Source organism: Octopus bimaculoides, chromosome 3, assembly GCF_046866305.1.
Source record: "Octopus bimaculoides isolate indiv1 chromosome 3, ASM4686630v1, whole genome shotgun sequence".
In the NCBI taxonomy this organism is placed as follows: domain Eukaryota; kingdom Metazoa; phylum Mollusca; class Cephalopoda; order Octopoda; family Octopodidae; genus Octopus; species Octopus bimaculoides.
This window is the reverse complement of record NC_142930.1, coordinates 80852793-80879628: the sequence shown is the minus strand read 5'-3', so window position 1 is coordinate 80879628 and position 26836 is coordinate 80852793. Positions and strand designations below refer to the sequence as shown.

General features: G+C 35.0%; 1 protein-coding gene across 1 annotated transcript in view; it reads left to right on the top strand.

Moving 5' to 3' along the window:
* Positions 1-26608, top strand: part of LOC149136615 (uncharacterized) — a 32816-nt gene extending 6208 nt beyond the window's left edge. The window contains exon 2 of the mRNA XM_089349328.1: positions 24243-26608. Coding sequence (XP_089205454.1) covers positions 24243-24547 — 305 coding nt within the window. The 3' untranslated portion in view covers positions 24548-26608. The remainder of the gene's footprint in view (positions 1-24242) is intronic.
* The last annotated feature ends 228 nt before the right edge of the window (positions 26609-26836 follow it).

Genomic DNA, 26836 nt, shown 5'->3' with positions numbered 1-26836 from the left:
GCTTGACTTTAGTTGAGTTTAGTCTTATTTTTATGGCATATATTGTTTATTTGAAGTAAATGTTAAATATAAAAGATTCATACAAATACAAAGAAACATGAGAGGTGAGAAAGGGAAAGAAAGAAAAGGGGAAAAAAGAAAGAAAAAAGGTGGAGGGGAAGAGGCGATGGGCCACATGTCCTCGAACAAGTGGGGTGCTCAGCTGTGCCCTGCAGTGATGACTGCTATGGTGTTGCTGCAGAGAATGGCCAGCAACGCTTCTTACTGCACCAGCCATTCCACCTTGCGGGACTCATTTCTCTGGGTCACCGTTATCCCTATTTTATCCTCATTCTTCTGATACTGTAATGGTGACTATTACTTGTAGGGTGTTGTTACTTCTCTCATTCTTTCTACTGAAGGTATGTGTGACGTCAAAATATGCTTCACTCTTTCTCTGTAACTTGATGTAGTGTTGAATCTTTTGAATATCTGGAAAATGCTTATTTCAACATTGTTTATTAATTCATTACATTTCTGTATGTAATGTTGGTAGAGCAGGAATATCTGTTTCCTTTCATTACGTTCACACTAGTATTTACTGATTCTTTCACCTATGTTGCAAATTGTCTTTCCTATATAGATGGCTGTGTCCATGCAGAACCCTTCCATGTATCTCACATGGTACAGTATGTTCCTAATTTGCAGTTAATTTGTAGGTTGGTTGTACACATTCTGTAGTTTTTCTTTGTACAGGTATGTAAGACTAATCATTGTTTCTCATAAAAAAAGTTGTTAGTTCCAGTTTTTGACCCCCAAAACAGCAACACTGTTTGAACAGAAGTTAAATGCAGGTGCAGCAGAAGACTTTAAGAGTCAAAAAGACAAGGTTGTTATGTCCCTATTGAATGACATTTTCAATATCCCTCTTTATGAACTCAGTATGTTTGGAATTAAGTGTTTAATTTGTGTGTGGTTGATTCCTGTGTCTGTGGAAGGTTAATGTGAGGAATACTGTCATATGCATAAGGTTATTAGAAATGCAGCAAGATGGCCATTAATATTCAGAAGGAAGACTGTAGGAGACATTATCAAATCTTGGGGTACTCCAGAATTGATAGTATCTGAGTCAGAGTTGAATCAGCACAAGAAGGTCTCAATCCAAGAAGAGGTGAGTGTAGCTCTCAGCTGGGCCATCAACACAGTTTTACTTACTAAATTTTAGACATTATTTACTTATTCTCCTTCTGTAGTATTATTTACTAACATGACCTACTTCTATTCTCTCAGAAGAAATGTTTGAATCAAGCAAGGCATTTGACATGGTAAACCAATGTCATTATTAACTTGTTCACTATTAGCAAAATGCCTATGATGATTATTACTATTTGATATAGATAGATGTTTATATGTAGGAATATATATTGATTACAGGCACACTAAGCAGTGATGATTAAAATAAAGCTGTGTACATTTATATTCAAGATATTTAATGTCCACTCAAAAATAGAAAAACATTTGTTGCAGTAAATTTCTTTCAATCATTTTTTTCATTTTTCTTTCATATTTTACTATTTTAAAAGTTTTGATCAAAACTTACAAAAGGACAGATTGGTCAATGTTTCCTATATATATATTTATATAAGGACAATATATATATATATATATTACATAAGCCAGAAACTAATCTAGAGGACAGTATGTGTTCTAGTGACAATGACTGGTTTAACAGGGGGGGGGGGGCTAAAAGAAGTACTGATAGAACATGGCTTCGGAAAAAATAATTCTGTGTGACTTAGTTGTTCAACCAGCTTTCAAGCTGTGATTGTCTCATCTTTTCTGGCATGTTTTGTTCAGAATTAATTTATAACTAATATATAGAAGCTTCCTTGGTGACTCATTATGTCAATGATATTATTTTGAAGTGACATCAATGTTTTATTTTGATGTGACACCAATTTCATTATTCTGATGTAACAGATTTATATTATTTGTGTACTGTTTGGAAATGAGATCTTAATAGAATAGACAGACTATCACTATGTTGGTGGTTATAATCATGTTGACTGATGGATTAAATTAGTTATCTCTTTCTGGTTTTGTTCTTACATATTAGCTTCTTACAAAAGCCACTTCTTGTTAATGCATACCTTCAGTAATGGTAACTCAGTTAAAAAGGTTCTTGCCAGATGATAGATTGGAAACTCTTCTACTTAGGCTGTATATAAAGTTTCTATTATAACTGAGAGAGTAGTTGCAGTTCTTGTGTATGCATATGGTTTCCTTGTTTGGCTTTCTATAGAGGTGAAGTCTGCCTATAATCAAATCTAGTTGGATGTCTGATAAGTTTGTTGTTGTTATATGAGAAACAATGTTCATGTTTAAAGTGAATTTTAAAAATATTCTTGTTAGACTCTTTCTGAGTCTATCAACATTGTGACTGTTCATGTTGTAGAAAATTGCTAAGCCACCATATCTGTGCTATGGAGGAGTTTGTTTACTGGAGATATCTAGGAAGGAAACTGTCTTCAGATCTGATATTTCTGCTCAGCAAATAAAGGATCATCTTCCTTTCATCCAATAAGAGTTGTCAAGGTACAACATTGACTTCCTCATATCTACCTTGCTAATGGTGATATATGTTCCCCAAATGCCTGGGCTTTCAGGGGAGGGGTATTTAAATATAAATGGCTAGAAATCCACCATATCAAATTAGGTGAATCTGCAAAATGGTTTGTTTTCTATACTTTTAAACCACTTAATTATAGTGGTACTACATTTCCATTGTCCCAATATTAATAGTGTTTCTTATTTTAAGGTTAATCATTTTGAGAATAGGCTAACTAAAGTCAGTTCTTGTAGGTTTTTAATTAAGCTACATCTGGTGTTGGAGGAAAGTTCATCTTATCATCTTTAGGGGTAATGTAAGGTTTGTGTCTAATAAGACACCTCTGCAGCCTTGTACTTCTAATTTGGAAGCTAACTCTTTTGTTTTTACGTTTTATGATGGTAATGTGAGTGTGTTTGCATGTGTTCTTTCCCTACTTATTCCAGTTTCTAAAGCTAAGAATTTCAGAATATTAAAAATAAAAAAAGAATATTTTAAATATTGACCCTTATAAATTTTAACAAATAGATTTTGAGAAATACACTCATGAATGAATTCCTGAGATCTCTTTTAATTTTCCTATCTTTTTTTTTTCTGAACTGCATCCTTGGCAGTTGATTCTCATTATTTTACTGTTTGGGCAAAACATCAAGAAATAGCATTTTTACACAAGCAAGATTAAGTGTCTAGTCCTGATTTATACTTCACACCAACTGTCTTTCTCTCTTCACCTACACCTCGTCTCTCTCTCTCTCTCTCTCCCTCCTTCTCTCTCTCATATGTTAATCCTGTTCACAGCTATTTTAGTCTTTTACTTCACTTCAGATTTAAGGAAGTTTAGTTAGTTGTCAAAAAAATCATTACTATTATTTTTATTACTGTTGTTGTTATTGTGTCCTTGTGTGACTTAGTAAAAATAAACCATTGTTATTACTATTCCTGTTGGTGCATTTGTTGCTGTTGTTGTCTACACTATTATCTAGCAGTGCTGCATAACATGCTGGCTTTGCCAACAGCAACAACACTTATCACCACTAACCTGTACAACAACTGTTGCTGGACTTTACATCAGAATATTTTAGTTACTGTAATTAGTTTATAGATTTTCTTGGGCTTGCCACTAAACACTACATAGTAGATAAATAACTAAATGATATACATACATACATATATGTAATATATATATATATATATATATATATATATATATATATATATATATATATATATATTCTTTCACTTGTTTCAGTCATTTGACTGCGGCCATGCTGGAGCACCGCTTTAAAAGGTTTTTTTAGAAGAAATCGACTCTAGGTCTTATTCTTTGTAAGCCTAGTACTTATTCTATTGGTCTCTTTTGCTGAACTGCTAAGTTATGGGTATATTAACACAAACATCAGTTGTCAAGCAATGCTGGCGGGGACAAACATAGACACAGACACACATAAATATGTGTGTGTGTGTGTGTGTGTATACTCTTACTCTTTACTCTTTTACTCTTTTACTTGTTTCAGTCATTTGACTGCGGCCATGCTGGAGCACCGCCTTTAGTCGAGCAAATCGACCCCAAGACTTATTCTTTGGAAGCCTAGTACTTATTCTATCGATCTTGTTTGCCGAACCACTAAGTTACGGGGACGTAAACACACCAGCATCGGTTGTCAAGCGATGTTGGGGGGACAAACACACAAACACATACACACAGACATATATATATATATATATATACGACGGGCTTCTTTCAGTTTCCGTCTACCAAATCCACTCACAAGGCTTTGGTCGGCCCGAGGCTATAGTAGAAGACACTTGCCCAAGATGCCACGCAGTGGGACTGAACTCGGGACCATGTGGTTGGTAAGCAAGCTACTTACCACACAGCCACTCCTACGCCTATATATATATATATATATATATATATATATATGATGGGCTTCTTTCTGTTTCTGTCTACCAAATCTACTCACAAGGCTTTGGTCGGCTTGAGGCTATAATAAAAGACACTTGCCCAAGATGCCACACAGTGGGAATGAACCCAGATCCATGTGGTTGGGAAGTAAGCTTCTTACCACACAGCCATGAGATTATTATTTCTCACACACACACACACGTACATGCACACACATACAATGCAAGTAAAGGGACCCTGCAGAATAGGAAAACTGTAAGATGTGAAAATAAGTGAAGGCAGAGCTTAGGGTACCAAACCTCACAAAAGATTTGACAAATGACTGCAAGAGTGATGAGGCACTGAACTCCAGAAGACCTGCCTAATCCACTGAAGTATTGTAAAACAAGCTTTAAAATGATAAAAGATAATAATGGTGGTATGTTCACTCACACACACATATATATATGTACAGGAATAAATATATTCATATAGATAGATACACATAAAAAGCTTGCACACACACACACACACACAAGAAGGCTATCCAACCTTAGGAAGAGGCCTAAATGAAATATACAAGCAAAATGTGGTTCTCGACTCATCTAGAAGGTTATTAACTTCATACAAGAACTGGCTCAGATTGTGACCACCCAGCCAACCCATGCCAGCATGGAAAGTAGATGTAGAGTGATGTGTGCTTGTATCTGCACACACACACACACACATATATATATATATATATATATATATATATATATATATATAGGAGAGAGAGAGAGAGAGAGAGAGAGCACTCACACAAAATCAAAATTGTTCACTTATGCAGGCAATCATTATCTGCAAAATGTAGAATGGAACAATTTTTATATTGAATACATTTTAAATGTATATATTGTATATCAACATAAATGTATTTTATGATTTGTTACAATTATCTTTACATAATATTTATTAAAAAGTGTTTGTCAAATGATAATTAAGTTCATTTTTTTTAGAAGAGGCTATTTTGGGCCAAACTTTGCTGCAGGTTTGCTATATTTAGTAAAATTCAGGTAGTCTGGACATATAATCGTAGTTGATGGTAGGTACTAAAAGAGAATGACTCTCCCCAGACAATAAAACTAGATGTTTTTTTTTGTTTATTCCGTAGGTCTACTCTGACAATAAACATCTGTCATTAAAAATGTTCCAGCTGTAACTATCAGTTATAGTGTATTTGGGACTACATTATCCAGTGAATCTGTCTCTTTTTAACAACAATACTTCTACTAGCCCACTTTCAACTACCACAGCAGTAGTACTCCTTGTTTTTGCTTCATATTCTGCTTCTCACATTGTTTACTAATACATTTTTCCATGGCACAACCAACCATATTTGTATATCTTTATTCACTACTACTCTCATTTATCCTACAACTATATCATCACCACATTCACTTCCTACTGCAAACAACCTTTCAAGAGTAAATCTGTTCCATGTTGATTCCATTATGATCTTTCATACATGGCACTGCTTTCCTTCTTTAATCTAGCAGCACCTTATTTCAACTCTTTCACCTGCTTCCTTTTCTAACCTTGATACAGTTGGCTTTCCATAACCTCGTATGTCTTCCTACCTCCAATCTTTCCATATGTGGCAAATCCTTCCTATTTCAATCATGGCACTGCCAAACTTCTGTACATGCTTTTTACCTGTTTAACCATCATACTGTCATTGTTCCCTACAAGATAATCATCTTCTTTCTCTTAACTTTTGCCACACTATCAGTAATATTTAATTGATCATCCTGTCACTGATAGTCAATCCAGAGTTTTCTAATGTCAATGTAGGTCAAGCAGTATGGACATTATGGTAGCCGGTGATTGCTAAATAAAGGTTCTTGTCATTTGTTTAGCTTCAATGCTGCTTTAACTGAGCTATTCAACTGTGACCACCCTACCATTTATTTATTTATTTATTTATTTATTTTCAAATGTCACATATCTGATTGTATTATCCAGTATTTTGTTCCTCTTAAGTTTTCCTTAGGTTTGGACAAGCCAGGGCTCAAGAAAATTTACTGACCAACTGCGTCCTGATGGTTTTATCACTCTTGGCCCTTGATTGCTTATTCAGCTGGTGCACCTTCTTACATTGCAGTTTTCTAATAATATATATGCAGAGCATTTCCCAATCTGCCACTTGGAGGACATACCAGATATCAATGGAGCTCTGGAACTGGTTTGTATAAGATAGATGGGTGTGATTTGATGGAAATTTTTAACAACTGTTTCTACCAGTTTGAGCAACCATATACAGGCATGCTTATTGGCTTCTGAAATAGAAATAAGCAATGTTAGATTGGGTATGGGATGGTAGTGGATGCTATCTAAAGTAGGGGTTTATGATAGTTGTTAGCAACTAAATTAGGAGTAAGTTATGTTGCTATAGTGGTGTGTGACAGTGGATGGTAACTATATGGAATTGACAATAATGGGAGGTAACTAAAATGTTAGCATCATTACACTTCAGCTACATTTGCCTGCCAATATGGTAGCTTTCAAGTCTTTTTCTTTAATCCCTCTTCTCCCTCCTCTTACTCTTTCTCTTTCCATAGAGTATACCTGTTTTACAGACATTAACTGCTGAAGATTCATGATTTTTATTGCAGAAGATACAGTAATGTTTTTTCCATTGCCTTCTGCCAGTCTATTTACAGTTTATTCTGCTAGTCTTCTATTCTCTAGAGCTTTCCTTTTAGGTACAAAGTCTGTCTATCCTTTAGGCCAGGGACCTGATTCATCTGACATCAGGATATGTCCACACGCCAGTGGGCTGGTATGACAGATGTCTAGAGACCAGCCCTTCACCAAATCCAGTATGCTTTAACCATTGGGCCACCTGCTCTTTTTTCTAATAACTTGGGTCCTTAATAGATATTACTACCTCAAGCCAGAGTTGAACCAGGTGTAGTAGTAACTAAGGAGAAACTCCATACTTCCCAAATCTCTTAAACTCTCCACCAGATGCAGTTTAACATCTTGCTTAGAACATATTTTAACTTCACTAATTAATAAAACTTCAGTTTATCATTTTAGTTTTGTTTTCTGATGATGAATAGCAGAATACACTTCCTAGTCTTCTTTATTATCATCATTGGTTGTATCATTATTAATTCAGCATTTGTTTTCATATACTACTGTGCTTTGGACAATCCTGCATTCACTCCATGCATTTCTATCTACAATCATCATAAACATACTTAGGTCCAACTTAAAGTAAGTTGGTCCCATATTTTCTGCTAATAATTTCTTCCACTGTCACCTCACTATCATCACTACAACCATTAATACTGAATTGCGACACCTTTATGTGTTCTCCATCTCATCCCTCACCTGCATAGTCATTGTAATATACACATTAGCTAGTGTATTGTCAATATTGTGCAATATGAATGTGGTGAGGGGTAGGTAATCATCATCATTATTATTATAGTGGAAAATGGCCTAATCAGGAGAGTCTCAAACGTAATACTTTGTGTTATTCTGATTTCAAATCACTCTGGGGTTGACTTCATATTTAATCATTTCAGGTCAATAAAATTAGTTTTAGTCAGGAGATCCTGTGGTCAATATTGATAAACTCTCCGCCTAAATTGGTTTTGACTTTGTCTTAAACATTCCAGAAAGTCAATAAAATAAAGTAATGTTGCTTCAAAATATTGACTGTACCCTTGTGGAATTGTGCCAGGGTTAAAAATTATTAATAAAAGCAATGGATTGACAGAAAATTGATAGAATTGTAGACTAAATAACTTGGGTTTGCCCCTCCATGTTTTAAATTCAAACCTCTCCAAATTGACTTTATTTTTTATGCCTGGCTTGATGAAATTAGTATCAATTATCTACTGCCAGCCAATTCTATCAGCATAAACCTCTCCCCTCTGACAAATATGTGGCTTTGATCCAATGTAGAAAAACATTATTCAGCTAGTAATGGAGAGTGATCAGCTGTAAGATTTCCTTTGCCTATCATTGTTTTTAAAGGGCTGGGCTTTTACTAGTAACAGGAGGCAAGATTTGAACTCAGGACATATGTCAATACATTACATTGAATTGGTATTTTTATATCACTCTTAAAACTTCACTTAAGCAAGATTTGAACTTGGCATGCAGAAAGCTGGAACAAATACTGTTGGGCATTCTATCCATTGTTCTAACAATTCTGCCAATTATATCATTATCATCCTCATCATCATTTAATATCCATGTTGCAGGCTTCTGCCCAGCCGACTCCTGTCAAACCATCCCACCCATACCAGCACAGAAGGCGAATGTTAAACAATTATGATGATGATGTTGATGATGTCCCATGCTAGCATGAGTTGAATAGTTTGACAAGAATCTGATGGGTCCAAGGACAGCATTGTACTCCAGTGCCTGCTTTGGTATGATTTCTATGGCAGGATGCCCTTCCTAACAGCAACCACGTTACAGCATGTAGTGGGTATTTTCTTGTGCCACCGTTTATATTGATGTTGCCATACAGCTTGCAAGACTATAGAACTCCAGTGAGTGAGGGTAAGCTTTATGCTAGGAGACAAAGAGTGGTAGGGGCAGAAAAGTTCTTCTAAAGCAGCTGCATGGCTACTCACATTCAGGAGAGAGAGAGAGAGAGAGAAAGAAAGAATGATCTGTCAGAGCTGCAACAAGATAAATAGTAGAAATGAGGTGTCCAGGTGGTCCCTCAAGGCACAAGGTGAGTAAAAGTGAATTGGTGGAGAATTTGCAAGATTCTATGAAGAGCAGGTTATGTATGTCATGATGTATGTACATATGTATACAGTGCCTTGAAGGACCACATGGACACCTCATCTCCACTATTTATCTCTTTGCAGCTCCTACAAATCATTCTCTTTCTACCCTACTAAATGTGAGTACCCAAGTAGCTTATCTACAAGAACCTTCTCTGAACTCCCACCCATCACCACCTCCTCACCTATTTCAAGCTCTCATCTGCTATCTAAAGCCAAACTCTCTCCCTTGGGGTTCATAGTCTTACAAGCTGCATGGTACCTCAGTAGTGCTGGTGGTACACAAAAGCACTCAGCACACATTGTAAAGTGGTTGGCACTGAGAAGGGCATCCAGCTATAAAAACCATTCCAAATAAGACATTAGAGCACAATGCAGTCCTTGGACCCATTGGATCCTGTCAAATCGTCCAACCCATACCAGCATGAAATATAGGTGTTAAATGAGGATTATATGATGAACAGCTTGACATTATAACAGTATAGTCTGATGCTCTGCTATTGCTAATAACAATCATATGTTGATATATTATGAACAAAGTAAAAATATATATATATATATATATATATATATATATACCCTTTTCCTTAGCAACAAAGTTTGTTCTGTTATTGTTATTTGCCATTGCTGTTGTTTATCATCACAATATGATATTTGCTGAAAACCTGTATTAAATTTACCAGTTGTTGAACAATTGTCTATCCTGAGCACCTGTCAACAGACTAATTTTTTTCTCTCCCTACTAAATTATTCCTAGTTTTTCCTCAGCTGTATTGACGTTGGACTTAAAACTATTACATTATTGATTTATATCCCTGTTTGACTTAACTGCTACAATGTTTATTATACAAGTGCTATCTCACTAACTTCCTTCTTCACCTGCTTATTATTTGCATGTGTGGGTGTGTAACTATTTATATAAGTAAATGAATGCATGGTTATGAAGTTTTCTGTACAAATACATGGTTCTAGGTTTCATACCATTGTGATCACCTTGGATTTTTCAACACTCTGGGCTGATAAAATTAGTACTAGTCATATCCTAAAGTTAATTGAAGCATCTATATTATCCCTACCTCTACTCTCTACATTTTTGCCTTGTACTGAGCTAATGTAAATATAAACAGTGTGATACATCTTTTATCTTTTACTTGTTTCAGTAGCCATACTGGGACACTGCCTTGAAGGGTCTTACTTGAATAAATTGACTCTAGGACTTTTTTAAAACCTAGTACTTAATTCTGTTGGTCTCTTTTGCCACTAAGTTACAGGGATATAAACACACCAACACTGGTTGTCGAAGCAGTTAGGGGGGACACAAAGACATACACATACAACAGGTTTCCTACAACTCTCATCTACCAAATCCACTCGGAAGGCTTCGTTTGGCTTGAGGCTATAGTAGAGGACACTTGCCTGAGGTGCCACACTGTGGGACTGAACACAGGACCATGTGTTTGGGAAACAAGCTTCTTATTATACAGCTGTGTATTTGCTGTTAGTAGCAGAAGCAGTCTTTATAACAAATATTAATTTGCACATCCATCTTAATTTGGATGTATTGTTAAGAATGCTGTAGACTGCAGTAATCATCCAAGGAAATCATTTCATACAACACAATGGTGGTTCAAGAAATTTCGTAGCAGTGACGAGAGTCTTGAAGATGATAAGTATAGTGGTTGGCCATCGGATGTTGACAACGATCAACTAAGAGCCTTAGTGGAAGCCAGTCTATGCATAACTGTTCGAAAGATTGCTTCTGAATTAGACGTAACATATACGACAATTTCCAACCACTTGAAGTTAACAGTTGGAAAATGCACTCTGGATCAAATGCTTCTTTTGGCTGTCTCCACACATACTTAGCAAGTGGTTGGAAATGAGGTAAAGGATGTTCAAGGAAATAATATTTTCCCACTGCTCTGGGGACCAGTTCTGTAGGTTTTTACTCCACTCTAGACATTTTGCAATGTTTGTTTTTGGTAGTAGTGGTTTTCTGATTGCAGCCTTCCCGTGAAATCCAGCTTTGTGCAGCTCCCGGTGAGCACTTTTTGTGGAAACTGGGTTCTCAAGGTGGTTATTAGGCTCTACAGTAATTTTGGGAGCTGTACTTTTGTGATCCTTTCTAACAATTCATGTAAGAGTCCGACAGTCCCTGTCTGAAAGTTTTGGTTTTCTTCCAGAGTTTCGTTTCGACAAGGAGGTTTTTCCCTCTTTCTCAAAGGCTGTCATTACTTTCAAGACAGTACTTCTTGATACACCAAATATTTCAGCTGTTTTCGTTACGCAAGTGCCTGCCATATGAGCACCTACAATTTGACCTCTTCTGATGATATCTGAAAAGAAACAGCAAATTTAGCAAAACATATTAAGCAACACTAAAAATAAATCAAAACACATAAAAGTAAATAAGCTTTTGACAGTTTTATAGATATTTCAAAATTATAATGCTATGATGCTAGCATTATTTTGTCTAACACCTGTATGTATATACAGACAGACATATACACACACACATATATATGGCACAGAATCTAGGAAACTGGCCTTATGAGCTTATGGTTCAGGAACAACCTTTGATTTTTTGATAAATATACACAAACATAGGCGCAGGAGTGGCTTTGTGGTAAGTAGCTTGCTTACCAACCACATGGTTCCAGGTTCAGTCTCACTGCGTGGCACCTTGGGCAAGTGTCTTCTACTATAGCTTCGGGCCAATCAAAGCCTTGTGAGTGGATTTGGTAGATGGAAACTGAAAGAAGCACGTCGTATATATATATATATATATATATATATATATATATATATATATATATGTATATGTATGTATGTGTCTGTGTTTGTCCCCCAACAACCGATGCTGGTGTGTTTACGTCCAGCCATAACTTAGCGGTTTGGCAAAAGAGACCGATAGAATAAGTACTAGGCTTTCAAAGAATAAGTCCTGGGGTCAATTTCTTGGACTAAAGGTGGTGCTCCAGCATGGCTGCAGTCAAATGACTGAAACAAGTAAAAGAGTAAAACACAGAACCTCTTAGTTAAAAGAGTATGCTTATAAATAGGAAACCAATGTTTTTATCTCTTATACTTACTCACTTAGTGACCTCAGTATTGCATTAGCCAGACCAAGTTCACTTGGTACCTTGTTTACTGTCAATTAATGACCTCTACCATTCTTGCATTATGTAACAGTGTGAGAAAATCAGGCTGAAGCAAATCTTTGTTTAGATTTTTCTCCTTTTTCTCACCAGCATGAAAGCCTCTAGTTCAACTTTGTTTACATCTGATAAAGAGTGAAATGGTGGTGGTGGTGGGGTTGTTGACAAGTTGGGAGAGTGATTGTTTGTTCTGGTACACATTCACAATGTCCAGCAATGAGGTCAATTGGGTGCATATACATTAGAAGTTGTCTTTTGGAGCAAAGCTTCTACCTTTCTGAATTGTGAATTCAATCACCTATATCCCTACCCTACATAACCACACCGCTGTGTCTGTTCTTTATGTCTTCTATTCTATACAGGTCTTCTATTATTAATATACTGACATTTGTTTTGTGCAGCTAAGTGTGTTTTCATTTTCTTCACAGTAACTGGTAACAGCTTGGTTGATTCATTACATCATCATCATCTACACCATTATCCTGATCATTTTTGTCATCATCATCTTCATCATGTACATAGACCAAACAAATAAAGTTGGAAATTAGTCTAAAATGCATAGAAATATACTATAGTTGCGTAGTTGTCCAACCCATGTCAGGGTGGACAACAATGAAACTAATTGGAGTGGTTGCAATTAGTGAGGAGAATAAAGATGTTAATGAAAAGTGGTGTTGGTAGCATTAAATAATGGTAAATTTTAAGAAATTAACAGGGAATCTGAAACAGTAATGGAAAACCTTAGTGCTAAAAGTTAACTCTAGCTTTATATTTCTTACATTGCTTTATTTCCACTTATTTCATCAGTGGGTGTTGTCAGCTTTGATATAAGACAAGGGTGATATTATTAATGGTGGTTTCCATCAGTTGACCTTTAGGTAAGTTGATGTTATTAGTATATAGCCTCTTTGTGGTGGCGATTTTTTTTTTTTAAACAATAATGATCTGACAGAATAATGCTAATCTTCTTTTATGAATAAATTATAACTAATTTGGTGTCAGCTGATTTCTTGTAAAACTCGTTTACTACATAGTTATCCTCTTTTTCAGTACTGCTGCTGCTGCTATTATTATTTTTACATCAGCATCACCACCATTCTTAATAATGTCCTTTAACCAAAATACAGACACCTAGAGATGCAAGAATCACAGTTCAGAGCTGTTTGCTCTGAATTGTGATTCTTATCAGCTCCACCCTATCACATAACTACATATCTAATCAACCACACACAGCTAGGCACACATCATAATGCAGCTGACCCCTCTCTCTCTCTCTCTCCCCTTCACACACACACACACACACACACACACACACACACACACACACAAAACACACATACCAAAATAACTGCAACATCAACTTACTATGACCAAATTCATCAGATGGGTAACCAAATTAAAGCTAACATGCATTAACCAATCAAAATACTTTTCCCATCTCCATTGCAGCTACCCTAGACCCTTCAGTCCTACAGAAACAAAGGCAGATTAGAATGTGCAGCCTTGTCTCAGCAGAGATATCTCGGATAAAAGACCTGCTCACTTTTTAATATTTCACAAACCATAAATCTTTCTAGACAATTAAACTTCATTCTTCCATATTGTATGGAAATATCTATTTATAAACTAACCCTTTAGTATTCAGATTATTCTGTCAAATGTAATGCTTATTTATTCACATTGTTTTGGATTACTCATAGCTTTCAAATTTTTGATGATATGATTGTTTATTTTTAGAGTGATGATGTAGAATAGATGGGAGAGTTTGAACATAAAATAGTAGAATATTTGGGCCGGATATAATATTATTAATAATAACTGTTTCTAAATAAGGCATAGCACCAGCATTTTGGATGGGTTAGTTGATGCCATCAACAGTATTTGACTGGTATTGTATTCTATCAATCCAGAAAGGATGAAAGACAAATTTGACCATGTCAGGATTTGGATTCAGAGTTCAAAGAAATACTGCATGGTATTTTTTTTTTTTTTTTCCAATATTCTAACACTTCTGCCAATCCAGTAACAATGGTTTCTTACTAAACCAGTAATTGGGGAAAAGGAACAAAAGTTGATTATATCAGTCAACAATACTTAACTGGCACTGAGTTTATCAACTTCAGCAGGCTATAAACTCAGAATGAAGGGGATCTAACTAAATACTACAAGGTATTATGTTCAATATTTTAACAATTCTGCCAATCTACCACCTTCATAATAAAAATAATAGTAATTTTTCACATTAGCACAAAGTCAGAAATTTGGGGAAGAGGTATATCCAAGTAAATATACCCTAGTTATGACTTAAGATTTGAACTCAAAACATATAGGGTTACTACTGAATATCAAGAGGTATTTTCTTGGAACAAAAGATGGTCAGCTTTTCAAGGTGCCCTAATTCTCTGAAACAGCAAGCAGCTGAACGACCTGGGAATCTTGATGCCCAAATTAATATATCTGCAAAACTGGCATACTGGGGAATTAATCACCTCACTGCAATTAATTGGCTGATAGACAAGACTCTAGTAGACACATCCAAAGATAATCTCAGCAGAAGCATTTGTTACAGACTCACCTACCAATAGAAGTAGAAGGCCTGGAAATCAGGAAATCATCTGACTTTGACCTACTAAGATATTTCATCATTGCCTTCTAAAGCACTTAAGTTGATAGGACAATTTCCAATATCTCAAGGATCCCCCTCATCTATAGAACGTACTATGTTTGTTTTGGTGTTGAAACTATACTGATGTTCAAAAAGAAGCGATGTAATTGGGACAATACATGTCAAAAGACATACAGAGTATGAGGTTGTAGGTGCACAGAAGAAACAAGGCATTCACAGTTGGTGGCACAAGTTTGGTATGGTTTCTAGTACATTTGCATCTTTGTGTCCTAAATTGGTTCCAAGCCAGACAGCAATATCTTCCTAATTGGTGTAACTCTTCACATCGACCCAGATATATGTCAAATGATTAAGTGTAGTTGTAATTGCAATACATACCATATGCTGATGTAAAATTTTATTGGTTATTTCAGTGAGTCAGTAGCTAGGTGATGCTCCTGATTCACTAAGATAATCAAATGATCTCCAACATTTTAAGGTATATCAGCAATCTTTGTGCCCACTAGACTGAGTCACAAATCTAGATAACTGGTTTTTTACATACTTCTTATAACAACTCAGAGGGTGCAATTCATCCAGTGAGTACTTTGACAAGGGTCAATGATAGCAAGTGACTTAAGTGATATGTGTTTAGCAAGAACTACTAGACACGTGTCTCTTTGAACTAGAGACAATTGAAACAACTGGCATCACCAGAGCAAAAATAGTTGAAGTGACAAGGGAAATTATTGGCAGTCCCAGTTTTTCCTTTGTATACATCTGCAAATATATGTAGATGCTTCTCTGTTTACTGTAACTTTTTTCCTTTAGAGTTTCTCTCGCTCTCTCGTATATATATATTATCATTATCATTTAATGTCCATCATTCATCCTGGCATGGGTGGACAGTTTGGTACACTAAGCTCCATTGTCTGTTTTGGCATGGTTTTTACAGATGGATGCCCTTCCTAATGCCAACCATTTTACATATATTTATATATTTCATCATCATCATCAATCTAATGTCTACATGTCCATACTTGCATGGATCAGATGAAACTTCATTCAAATAGAACTTTCTATAGCTAGACATCTTTCCCAATGCCATTTTTCACTGGTTTCCTACTAAGGTAATAATCTCGCAGTGTGTCTTTTGTTAGCAAATCAAAAATGCAAGAAGATATGCACTCAAGTCATACACACACATATGTATGTGACCCTTTTGAGCAATGCTGCTGAGATGCCTGGAAAAATACATAAGGTGATGTCAATGAATGAAAACAAAGAGAAAAGATAATCTGTTACCTTATAGAGGTTGTTTAATGATCCAATAATATTTTAGGTAGATTAAATCTTTTCAGACAGAAGGAAATAAAAGAGTTTGAAGAAATGTGTTGTTATCAGCAGGCCATTCTAGAGTGTTGTGACAAAAGGCAGGTATATGTAATGGGATTAATATTATATATAATACTAGTGTGATTTGGTATCATATATTCCTATAGTGCATATACAGCGTTCTTCCCACATGCATGCCATGTGTATATACACATGGCATGCATGTGGGAAGAACGCTGGCAAGACATGCAACATGAAGGAAGCATGGATGTCAGTAGTAGAAAATGTAAAATAGAGTTATAAGTTGTTAAAAGAATGTGCATTTATGAAGCAATGAAAAATTACTACCCAAATAATTATCAATAAATTATAATATATACACACTTTGATGAATTTTTAATACAACTTGTATTTGTTACTAAACACAATATCATTGTAAACACCATTATCCTATCTACATTTATGTGTAGTAAAAAACTGAGCCCATCTCATTCACATTATTGTCACCTTCTTGATGCAAACTGAACAAAAGAAATGTATTATTTATTTATAACATGTCATAATGTAATCAAATATTGTTACATACAAAATGAAACTGAAGCGAAGTAAGCCATTATTTAGATATTTAAAAAGAATATAATATTAATATTACTTATGTTAAAGCAATGGGCATACCTACACAAATGTGCCCCACTGACTTCATTTCCAAATAACTTTCAGAAATATGGATATATTTTAATGAAATTTTCTACCAATATGCTTCAGATCAAAATTTGTCATGAAAAATTTTTTCCAGGTGTAGAGAGAGGAATTTCAGAGAATTCACATGAGTCAGTTTTGTTTCCTCATAACTATCAGAAGAATGGGTGTTTTTAAATGAAATGTTCTACAAATACCATTCAGAGTGTGTAAATTTCGGTTATATAAGAATTTGAGGTGAAAAAAGAAATAGTGAGTACACGCACATACATATTGATACACATTACAAGTTTTTTCAAAATTGAAGTTTCATATGTGATGTGTGCCAGTATACATGTTGGCTATCTCACCATTTTTTTCATATTAAATTCCAGTATAATTATAATGTACACACTCTGAAAGGTATTTGTTGAAAATTTTCTGGAAGTTATGTGGAAATAAAGATATGGTGGGGAGGGGCACTCATGTTTGCTGGAATCATATGAGCTTCAGACAAAATGCCTTGTGTTATTTCATCAGGTTCTTTATGTTTTGATTTCAAATCCTGCTTAGGTCAACTTTGCTTTTCATTCTCTTAGGGTTGGGTTCTTGAGTAAGTGTTATCAACCAGTCCCTTCCACTTGAAAACTGCAAGTTTTGTACTTACATTAGAAACAATTATTAAAGTTTGTAGAATGGCAGAATCATTACATCATAAAAAAATACCTTGTATTTCTTTTTAGTCTTTACTTGGTTTATCTTGTATATTTTATCTTTTACTTGTTTCAGTCATTAGACTGTGGCCTTAAAGCATTTTTGTCGAATGTATTGGACCCCAGTACTTATTCTTTGTTAAGCTGGGTATTTATTCTTTCAGATCTCTTTTGCCACTAAGTTATGGGGACGTAAGCACACCAACACCAGTTGTCAAGTTGTAGTGGGGGACAGACACAAAGACATACACACACACATAAATATTTGGGCTTCTTTCAGTTTCCACCTACCAAATCAACTATCGCCCAAGGCTACAGCAGAAGACACTTGCCCAAGGTGCCATACAGTGGGACTGAACTCAAAACCACCTGATTAGGAAGCAAGCTTCTTACCACACAGCCAATTAAATGTTGGGATTCATGGTCCCTTCACTTTAAAATTATTGGCCTTACCTAAATCAGAAACTTATCATTATTTAGGGTTGTTGTGTGCAGAATCATTTGGATATTGAGAAAATGCTTTGTGCTATTTTTCCAACTCTTTGTTCAAATCCCAGCTTTCCCTTGCATCCCTTTGGAATTGTTAAAGTACTAGAATCAAATTAATCAAGAAGTGTGCCTATTTTTAGAAGCAGTTATTATTATCATCCATAATCTCTGCTAGACCTGCCTAATCCTGTTGCCACAACAAGAGAGCTCATCCAGAACTAGAAACATTTTCCTAAAAACATTAAAACCATCTGGAAAAATAATCATTAAACTTTGACCCACAACTCCTCCACAAAAGCTGTGGAAGCCTTGAAATTTCAATAATATTTTATGGCTGCTGTTGAAATTTCACTAATAGTTGCCATTGTTATGGTGAAAATTATGATAATTTCTCCATTTACTGTGAATTACAATTACACAGTCTGCAATAAGAAAAGGTCAAATAAACAACATTTATTTAATTGTTATTTTCTTATTGCTATTGGCCACCTTGAGAATGGGAAGTTTGAATGTTTCCCACAGCAATGTAAAAATGTTTGACTTGTTTACAAGGAGGTAGTCATTGTAAAAACTGTGTTTATACACACACACACACTATTATAAAGTTTATTTCTTCGCATCTCTTTCCTTTCCTGACACTCCACCACCTTTTCCTCACAATGCTTCTATTAATTTCTCTTTACTACCGCTATAATCTCCCTCACTCTATCTACCTCTCTAACTCACTCACATTGGTCATTATCACTTTACATGTATTGTACACTCATAGGACATGTCCAAACCTGCTACTATTGATTAATATTGTCTTTCATGTCAAGTTACACAGTCCAGAAATTCTTCTGCTTTACATGAGCTTACTTTCACAAAGTTTCCCTGAACAGGGACCTCTTGAGTTTGAAAGTATACCACCCTTAAAGCCAATATTCAAGTTAGTTTTATGATTGTTTTAAGGTTTGAAATCTTCATTAACGTTAATATAATTATCATTATTACATCAGGTGGTTGTCCAGTTATAAAAATTATTGCTTCCACAAGTGAAGCATCCCACCCATGCAAAGCATGAACATATTATTGTAAATCAATAGAAAACAGTAAATCACCATCTTCAAATTCCTCCAAGGTCGACTTTACCTTTCATCCTTTTGGGGGTCAATAAAATAAGCACTAGTTGAGTACTGGGGTCGATGTAATCAACTAATCCCCTCCCCTAAAATTGCTGGCCTTATGCCAACATTTGAAACTATCATTATTATTATTATTATTATTATTATTATTATCATCATCATCATCATCATTATTATTATTATCATTATTATTATCATTAAGAAGGCAGAATCGTTAGCACACTGGGCAAAATTTTTAGTGGCATTTCCTCCATCTTTATGTTCTGAGTTCAAATTCTGTCAAGGTCGACTTTGCCTTTCATCCTTTCGGGGTTGATAAAATAAGTACCAGCTATGCACTGGGGTTGATATGATCAACTAGCCCCTCCCCCAAAATTTTAGGCCTCAGGCCTTTAGTGAAAAGGATTATTATTATTATTATTAGATTCATTAATGCATCATTGGAATTATATCATGGTATTTCTTCCAGTTCTGTATGTTCTGAGTTCAAACTTTGCTTGATCAGCTGTATTTTATCAACCACAAAAAGTTGAAAAGCAAAGTACTACTGAAGTACTGGAGCCAATGTAACTGACTTACTATCTCCTCCCAAAATTGCTGGCCTTGTGCCTAAATTAAAACAGTTAAGCACAGTGAATTAGCTGAATTGTTAGTGTTAGACAAAATATAGTTGTAGCTATATGTGTGACTCTTTACATCCTAAGTTCAAATCCTGCACTAGTCAGTTACTGGAATGTGTGCGTATGTGTGTGCATGCATGCATATGTGTGTATGAGTGTATACTCACTAACTCTAACTCTGTTCATGGTGAAGCATAATATTTTTTTGGAAAAACCATGTTTTACATGGTCTGAAAAAGAAAGACAGTTTGGTCACAGCTGGAATGGCTTTGAGTTTAAGTGCAGCCAATTAGAGTTAACAGCAATGAGGCACTTTGAAATATTGCCAGATTCTGAAATTTTGTTGCAAATGTCATCATATAGCTACAACTAACAGTACAATACTGTGCAGTATTCGTCTTAGATTTTCATAGCTGAAATACATCTTAGTGTTCCTCAGAGTAATTTAGCTTTATTTTCCTTTAGTTAGGGAAAAGTGTGATCATCATCATTGTTTAATGTCTGCTTTCCATGCTGGCATGGGTTGGACGGTTTGACTAAGGACTGGCGAGCCAGATGGCTGCACCAGGCTCCAATCTGATCTGGCAGAGTTTCTACAGCTGAATGCCCTTCCTAATGCCAACCACTCCAAGAGTGTAGTGGATGCTTTTAGGTGCCACTGGCACAAGAGCCAATCAGGCAGTACTGGCAACGGTGATGGTCAGACTAATATATTGTACAACCAGCCCAATAATCTTGTGTTCAAATCAAATGCAAATGTTTATTTCTGTCTCTGTGTTTGATAAGTGCCAATGCACAAAGCTCTCAGACCGCAAGTCACTCTGTTACTTCTGCTGAATATTAATAAAAATGTACAGGTGCAGGGGTGACTGTGTGGTAAGAAGATTACTTCTCAAAGGCGGTGAGCTGGCAGAAACGTTAGCAAGCCGGGCAAAATGTTTAGCGGTATTTCGTCTGCTGTTACGTTCTGAGTTCAAATTCCGTCGACTTTGCCTTTCATCCTTTCGGGGTCGATAAATTAAGTACCAGCTACGCACTGGGGTCTATATAATCGACTTAACCCCTTTGTCTGTCCTTGTCTGTCCCCTCTATGTTTAGCCCCTTGTGGGCAATAAAGAAATAAGAAGATTACTTCTCAACTACATGGTTCCAGGTTCAGTCCCACTGTGTGGCACCTTAGGCAAGTGTCTCCCGCTATAGCCTCAGGCCAACCAAAGCCTTGTGAGTGGATTTGGTAGACAGAAACTGAAAGAAGCCCGTCATATATATGTATATATATATATTTATATATGTAAGAAATTGAGATTCAGTTGAATTAAGTACTTAAGTTGAAGCACCAAGTCAGTCCGGTATTATCCACACAGCTTGAAGTAAGGTGAATAAAATCAAAATAAGTAACAGGATATCAAGTAGTGATGCAGTACGACCGTTTCAAGCGGCTTCTTTTAATTGAACAATGCAATCATTACATCAATTCAAATGTAGTGCCATCTTCAGCTGCACATATAAATAAATAGAATTTTAACCAGTTGGACACATTAATATAATTTTTCTCAAATATTTTAACAGAGCAAGAAGATAGAAGAAATTCATGTTGTCACCATTGTAGCTAAGAATATACTACACTTCCAAGAATTGCATGAAGCCTATTGGGGTCATAGTGTTGTAAAGGCTTGTAATTCATTTCTAATTCATTTATCTCGTTATCAACTACTGAATCTAAGACTAGAAGACTGTGTCTGTTATGAATAAAGGACAAGAGTGAGTTGACAACTCATGGCTAGGTATGGTCATAAATATTGTCATATGCATCCCTTTAACTGCCCTCACTACATCCATACCTATTACCCCCACTTTTCAGGTTACCTTTATCTCTTCCCTACCTCAAATTTTAATCCCCTGTCTCTTTAAATGTAGGTTGTATGTATTTCTTATTATTTTCTATAAATTCTTATTATTTTGTTTTCTTATTTTGATATCCTTACCTATTAACCTCTTATCCCTTATAAATTGTTACTTTTCTTGTTCTTAAATAGATATTTTTCAATTACTTAAGTCTATGCGTGATGGTTATACTATATCCATATAAACATATAAATATTTGTGTATGTGTCTATATGCATGTGTGCACATATATAAATGTGTGTGTATCTGTACACAGCTTTATTTTTTTCTGATTCATGGCTTAAAATTAATATATAGATAGCATGTGTATCTTTCCAGTTATTCCATAAGTGAATGCCCTGAGCAGTCTTTATAGAAACCACCTAATAAGTAATTAATTAAGTACATGAATGAACATTAAACTGATTCTATGTAGTCTTTCTTTTTTAATGTTTATAATTGATATATACATACATTTTACTTATTTTGGTTATGTTATCATTTTTGAAAATCTTAAATTTTATTTTTTATAAAACATGACAATATTGTTTATAAACAATCACACATAGTGCCCCAAAATAAAATTTCCTCTGTATTAACACCTTAGATTTCTTAGCATCTTGCCCCTTTAACTAGTAATTAACATCATGATTTAAAGTCTTCCCCTACCCAGCCTCTTTTTATAGACAGTTACTTTATATCCATTTGACTACTCCTAATGTCTTCTTTCCTCCCTGAGGAAAAGGGATACATATGACAATATTTATGACCATACCTAGCCATGAGTTGTCAACTCACTCTTGTCCTTTATTCATAACAGACACAGTCTTCTAGTCTTAGATTCAGTAGTTGATAACGAGATAAATGAATTAGAAATGAATTACAATCCTTTACAATACTATGATCCCAATAGGCTCCATGCCATTCTTGGAAGTGTAGTCTATTCTTAGCTACAATGGTGACAACATGAATTTCTTCTATCTTCTTGCTCTGTTAAAATATTTGAGAAAAATTATATTAATGTGTCCAACTGGTTGAAATTCTATTCATTTATTTGTGCAGCTGAAATTGGCACCGCATTTAAATTGATGTAATGATTGCATTGTTCAATTAAATGGAGCCGCTTGAAACGGTCTTACTGCATCACTACTTGATATCCTGTTGCTTATTTTGATTATATATATATATGTATGTATTTGTGTGTTTGTGTTTGTCCTCCTCCCTCCCACCATCACTTGACAACTGATGTTGGTGTGCTTACATCCCCCATAACTTAGCAGTTCAGCGAAAAAGACCAATAGAATAAGTACTAGGCTTACAAAGAATCTCCTGAGGTTGATTTGTTCGACTAAAGGCGGTGCTCCAGCATGGCCAAAGACAAATGACTGAAATAAGTATTTTGAGTTCTATTTTTCCTGTTTGCATCAACATATCTGTACTTCTATGTCTTAATTTAGCCATCCGTTACAAATAAATACCATACCTATGAGAATATTACCTATTTCATTGACCCTGAAAAGATGAAAGCCAGGTTGACTCAAGAAAAATGTCACTCAGCATTTTGTCCAACATGCTAATGTCAGCTTGCCGTCTTAATAATAATAATAATAATAATAATTGTTTCAAATTTTGTCTCAAGTTGAGTGATTTTTTTTTAGAGGCAAGGGGTCTTCCAATTACAGCAACCCCAACATTTGATTGGTGCTTAATTTTATTGACCCCCAGAAGGATGAAGGACAAAGTTGTCCTTAACAAGATTTGAACTCAGAACATAACACACCAGAAAAATTGCTGCTAAGCATTTTGTCCAATGCACTAATAATTCTGCCAGCTCCCAGCCTTTTAATGGTTTCAAATTTTGACACAAGGCTAGCAATTTTAGGGAAGGAGGATAGTTAATTACATCAACCCCTGTGCTCAGCTAGTACTTATTTTATCTACCTTAAAAGGATGGGAGGCAAAGTTGACCATGACAAATTTTAAACTACAATATAAAGAGCCTAAAGAAATATTAAGCATTTTGTCTGACACATTAATTATACTACTAGCTCACCATGTTCTTAATAATAATAATAATGATGATAATAATAATGGTTTCAAATTTTACCACAAGGGAAGCCAGTTTGGGTGGAGGTATAAGTTGATTACATCAACCCCCAATGTTTCACTAGTACTTAATTTATCAACCCAGAAAGAATGAAAGCAAAGTTGACCTCATAAGAATTTGAACTCGGAACATAGCAACGGGTGAAATACCACTAAGCATTTCATCCAGCATGCTAACGATTCTGTCAGCTTGCCACCTTAAATAATAATAAAAATTAATAAAAGTAATAATAATATTCATATTTTACTCTTTCTGTTACAGACAAATCAAATTCCTCAAGTGTAGCGACAGAAGATTCGTTCCTGAATGACAGTGACACTCCTGACAGCAATGCCAATGATTCAACTACAGTTGACAACCAAGAGAATTTGGAAGTGAATGCCAACTATTCTAAAGTGCTGAATTTCTTGGAGCTCTACTGCTCCTTGAAGGAATGTCCACCAGAACTGCGCCAACAAGTTAATGAACTGCAAACTCTTAGCAATGAGGTCTCCCAGTCAATTGCTAATCTCAAAGAGAAATCCGAGACATTGTCACCATTTCAAAACAGTTTGAATGGAAAATAAAAAGATAATGAGAAAGAGAGAGAGAGATAGAGAGAGAGAGAGAGATAGAGAGAGAGAGAGAGAGAGAAATAGAGAGAGAGAGAGAGAAAATGAAATTATATAAAAGTGTATTTAAAAACAAAAGAAACTAAAACAGTGTAATGTGACAAAAAACAAAAGCCTTTTTTTTAAAAAAGTTGAAAAATGTGAAAAAGAACATTGTTTAGATAGACATCATTTAAATTTTTTTTTCTTTAACATGTTAATGTTATGTTGTGTTTGCCTGTATAAAGCTGTGTTTCATATGTAATGACTCAGCATGTATAATGTTGTTTTAATGTATTACATCTGACTCTAATGTTGTCCTTATATGTCTTTGTGTAAAATGACTTCATGTATAATGTTGTGTCTGCATGTATGAGGCTGTGTTTCTTATATATGAAATTGACTCTGCATATGTGTTGTGTCTTCAATATGTAATGTTGTATCTTCATGTACAATTGCTGTGTCTACATGAATAATGTTCTTTTATCTGCTACAATAGCATTCTGTCTACTAGAATATATTGTGGCTCTGTGTGTCCAATGATAACATACTGTCTACATGTAAAATGTGTCTACAATAATGGTTCTCCTACAATTCTGTGTCCACTTCAACAACGTCCTTTTTACATGTCACACAAAAGCTCACAAAGCACTTTCTTTTAAATATTTGTAGGACATATAGGCTGTGATAACTAGAGATAACAATGTTATTATTACCATAACTATCATTTCTTTTACTCTTAAGTATGTGGCAGATATTGCTGATATACCAAGACCTTGATTCAGTTTTAACTGAAGCAAATTCACTTCACTAACCGTTTTAACAAATGTGTGAATGGAGTGCCAGCACTTCCACTGTAAAGACTGGCTGATAAATTGACAGAAACAGAACACAAGACCAAATGAGTAAAAAGGGTTTTAGTTCAACTCCTGTTGGGGTTTATGTTGCTTTTTATCCTTCTAAAGTCAATAAAACAAATATTAGTGACATATTGGAATCAGTTCAGCTTGCCATAAAGTATGTAACCTTATGCCAATGTAAGAAATTATGATGGCAATAATTAATAACAATCTATAATATTACTTTGTGTTCATGCATTTCAGATTGTTTTGTCCATATGTTACACATATGCTATGGGAGGTAATCACTCAAATGGAGAAATATATTTATAGAGGGAAAAGGGCAGACGAAGAGGGAGAGAGAAGGTTTATGTCATTCTGAAATTGTGTGTTCAAATTGCAGGCATAGTCAAAATGTTTAAGCATAATGAAACAATGTCATGAAGATTTATAAATTTATGCATTTAATGGATATATCAATAGATTGTTAAATTAAAGTGAAATAACCTTGGCAAATAGCTGTGGGTGTTATATTTTTATCTTTTACATGTTTGAGACCAAAGGTTGTGGCCATCCTAGGGCACTGCCGTTATTCATTTTTTTTTTTCTTTTTGTTATTTGGTTTAAATGCTTATTGGTATTATCAGAATAAATGGATCCAGAACGAAATATAGATACGATAGTTAATTAGCTAAACTAGCTACATGTTTAGATAGATAGGTATGTAGGTAAGTCTACAAATATGTCAACTGAGAGATATATTAATAGATGTGTGGCTGGGTTGAAATGAAAATAATCTCAATTGGTAAATAACTTGGATTGAGCGTTGGTGGTGGTGATTGGACAATGAAAAGTGTAGTTCACATACATACATCATACATACATAAGTAAGTTTTAATTCATCTTTTATTTTCTTAAACTACAAAGCACATAATATCTGTCAAACATAAAAAAAAGGAAAATAAACAATGTTCTAAGTTCAATTTGATTATATTTGAAAGTACAGTTTTGATTGAATGGCTGGATTTCAAAAGAACTTTGGAAATTCCTTGCTTGTGTTTAATATATCAATGTTTTCAAACATGCTGACTTGCACCATGGATTTTCCATGGGTCCCACTAGTGTTAATCATAGTAACAATAAATAGTTAATAGATATAAAGATTGTATTGATAATTAAATTGCGCTTGCATATTTCACATAATGTTCCTTTCTGTTTGCATGTCAATATAACCCTCGTATTATTGATATGTATTTGCTGGTGGTAGTGGTAGTGGTTTTATGTGATATTTATCACACTTATCTACACACATAGTTGTATTGTTGTTTGTATTTGCTCAGAATCACATACAACAATACATGTGTATGTTTTTTTTAAACAGACATGCAAGCATACACAATTTCATTTTGTGTTTTGATTAATCCTG